General features: G+C 58.9%; 1 protein-coding gene across 2 annotated transcripts; it reads right to left on the reverse strand.

Annotated features, from left to right (window-relative positions):
• Positions 1-200: 200 nt before the first annotated feature.
• AMER2 (APC membrane recruitment protein 2) lies at positions 201-2,892 on the reverse strand. 2 transcript variants are annotated; one of them, XM_058547673.1, is made up of 2 exons: positions 2,070-2,877; positions 201-1,706 (listed from the first exon to the last, which is right to left on the reverse strand). In XM_058547673.1, the coding sequence occupies exons 1-2, from the start codon at positions 2,875-2,877 to the stop codon at positions 838-840; spliced, it is 1,677 nt and encodes a 558-aa protein (XP_058403656.1). In that variant the 3' UTR covers positions 201-837. The 2 variants fall into 2 exon arrangements, with proteins under 2 accessions (XP_058403656.1, XP_058403655.1); XM_058547672.1 differs by having other exon boundaries at positions 201-2,892.
• Between the last annotated feature and the right edge of the window lie 344 nt (positions 2,893-3,236).

The raw sequence follows: 3,236 nt of genomic DNA on the forward strand, positions 1-3,236 counted from the left end.
AAATGTTAACAGCCAGATAAACTGTAAAATATGCATTATCTACACATGAAAAGGTTACAGTTGATAAATGCTAAAATACTGTGTCTGTTGGCATTTAGTGAAATGTTTCCCTGATCCTGATTTCTGCACGGGGTGGGAAAAAGAAGAGGAAAAACCTGCTCTGCTGAGCTTTTTATTTCGCCCCAAACAAATGATGTAAACCAACCAAACCAAAACTCTCCCTTATTGTCCTAGTGGTAGATATTTCCCTATTTGCATACCTAGCAACTGAAAGTAGGCAAGCTTTCTGCCAATCAATGGTCCCCTCTGCTCATCAGGTAAATACCTGGCCCTCTCAGCTGTGTAGGCATTTCCCACACAGTGATACAGCAAAGGAAAAGAAGATAGGAAGGGAAGTGTCCTGGAAGGGGAGGGCTCCTCTGGTTCCCGCAGTGCTTCCTCCACGCCAGTGGACCATGGCAGCCAAATATCACAGGCATAATGCTGACTCAGGTTTGGCTAAGTCCTGTTTTCTGCAAAGGCAAGTAAAGGTGACCTCTGAGTGTTCAGTGCATCAAAGAAAAAAAGAAAGAACAAAGATTTTTAAAAAGATAAAAAAGAAAAAGTGCTTGGAAATAATTCTCAGGGCCTTATCTTGAGAGGAGAATCCCATGTGTGGCACCCCCCTCTCCAATGTATCCTGTCCCTGCTGGCGACACAAAGACCTCCTCAGTCCAGGCTCTGCAGCAGGAACGGTCCTAAAATCCTTTCTTTAGGGGAAACAAAACTTATTTTAGTGGTTTCCAGGGAGAGTTGTATTCCTTGACATGTGGTCCCTCCAGCTGGGCCTCGGAGACCTCACAACTTTTTGGCACTGTCGTGGCACGCCGCTGCGCGGATGGTGGTCCCAGCCAAGCCCCGGGTGCTGACCCTGCGGACCAGCACTTTGGAAACCGGGATTTTTGTTCTGGGCATCTCACTCCTGGCTGGTTGCTGGTGCACTACAGCATGGCTGGATGGAAGGTTCGCGAGGTGCTTGATGCTGATGGGGATTTTCGAGTCCTTCAGCAAACTGCCTGGTGTTCGCAGTGGACAGGTGATGGTGCCTGGAGACACAGGCTTTAACCGGGACAAGCAGGACGTCTCTTCGTTGGTGGGAAGGACAGCAGGGCCTCCATCGGGATCGGCGTCGAGATCATAGAGCGCGTCGCCGCTGTAGCTGTCCCGGGGGATGCCCGCCGGTTTACCGCTGCTGGTGCTGTCTTCCTCGGGGCCGGGGGTGGTGGAGTCCCAGTAGCCCTCGTCACTGTTGGGGACTCCTTCCTGCTGCTCCTTCTCCAGGTGCTTAGGCTCCTCCTTCGGATGGAGCTCAATGGGAATCCGGTTGAGCCTCCTGCGCTTGACCAAGGCCACGTCCTTGGCCCCTTCTGCACACCTGGCGTCTTTGGAGGTCTCGGGTACCACCTTGGTCTCCAGTGCCGCTGCCGCCTTAGCCGCTCCCTCCTGGGGCCCTTGTCCTTGGTCCTCAGTCTGGGACAGCATGTCCCAGAATTCCTGGAGATAGGTGTCGTCCACCTCATCCGGGCTGGCCATCTCCTCCCCTCCTCCTTGGTAGGCCACCACGCTGGGGTTCTTTTTAGAGAGAACTGGCTTGCCTGGCCCGGAGGCATGCTTGTCAGAGCTGGGACCTGCCTCGTCCTCTTGGTCTGCAATAATATCTCCACAGCCTGTAAGAGAGTCAAAGCTTTTCAGTGAAGTCACGTCAGAAAACATCAAACAAATACGATCGGCCGACGGGTCTGAGGGTGGGTCAACAGAGGAAGGGTCAGGCACGGCAGACGCTCGGCCGCTGCCGCACTCGGAGTCGACAAGGGGGACGGTCTTTATCGGAACGTCACCTGTCCTGGAAGCATCCTCGGCCGTCTGGGCCTCCGCAGCGCCCGGCTCGGGGGGTGCCGCGGGCTTCTCGGCGCGCCGATGCCCCGCGGCGTCCTCTCCCCGGGCGCTTTTGGCGTGAGGGCCCCCGGGGCTCTCGGCCTCTCGGCAGGTCCGCGCTTCGGCCGCCGCCGGCTCTCCCCCTCCGGGCTCACCTGCTGGGCCCCGCGGGCCGTCCTGGCTGCGCTCCTCCGGCTGGCTCGCGGGTCTGGGCGTCTCCTCCTTGACGCACTCCAGGCTGGCGGTGAGCGACCCCGGCAGCACCAGGCCGCGGCCGCCCGGCGCCCCCGCGCGCCCGCCGCTGTCCTCCGCCCTGCCCCGCTTGTCCTTCTTGTGCCAGCGCATGCTGCTGAAGAGCCCTTTCAGCCCCCTCTTTTGTTTGCCGCCAGCCTTGCTCGCATCCGCCTGGTCTCCTCTGCCGTTTTCGGATCTCCCGTTCTTCTTCAAAAGCGAGAAGAAGCTGTGTGACTTGGCCACAGAGCTGGTGGCCAGGGAGCCCACGCCGGGCGCGGCAGCCCTGGGGGGACCGGGGTTCGGCCGACCCCCACCGCGGCCATCCCCGCCGCCGCCACTGTCGCCCCCGCCGCGCGGCTCCTCCTTCCTGCTGCTCTCCAGCACCACCACCTCGGCCAGTCCGTCGTGGGTCCTGCTCCTCACCATTCCCGTCGGACCCGAGCCTTTCCCATCCCCTTTGTTTTTGACCCCAAATATGCTGGGCATGGTGCCACCCGATTTCCTCTTCTTGAATAATTTGAAAGCGGCTTTATTAATCTTCCCCGACGGCTGCTCGGCGGCCGGAGTTTCGGCAGCACAATCACAATGCAAGTCCATGTCTGCCGCGAGGGTTCGGGCCCCGGCCTCCTCCTTCCTCCTGCAGACCCCCGCGGACGCGCGACCGCCGCCGCCGCGCTCGCTGACAGCCTCGCCGCCGCCGCCGCCGCCGCTGCGCTCGCTCGTCTCCATGGCAACAGAGCGGGATAAGCGGCTTCCGTCAGCCGCGGGCTCGCGCCAGGCCGCTGTCATCCGTATTCTAAATCAACCTGAGCCGCTCTCGCGGCTGCCGCCGCCGCCGCCGCCGCTGCAGCAAAAGGAACACACGTGCAAGACCATCTCCCCTCCCGCCAGGGGCTTACATAATACACTAACCCACTTCGGATCCGACTTGGCTTTGAGCTGCATAGCTTTCTGTGGCAAGAGCAAGCAACAGAGCCTCCAGCTGATTGCAGAATTAGAGTCGCAGTTATGAAATTCAAATTCTATCCAATCTTACTCACCTTCAGATTCCTCCTCTAGATCTGCTCTTTCCAGAAGCCTGATCACGG

The sequence above is a fragment of the Diceros bicornis genome, chromosome 9, assembly GCF_020826845.1.
Source record: "Diceros bicornis minor isolate mBicDic1 chromosome 9, mDicBic1.mat.cur, whole genome shotgun sequence".
Taxonomy (NCBI): Eukaryota; Metazoa; Chordata; class Mammalia; order Perissodactyla; family Rhinocerotidae; genus Diceros; species Diceros bicornis.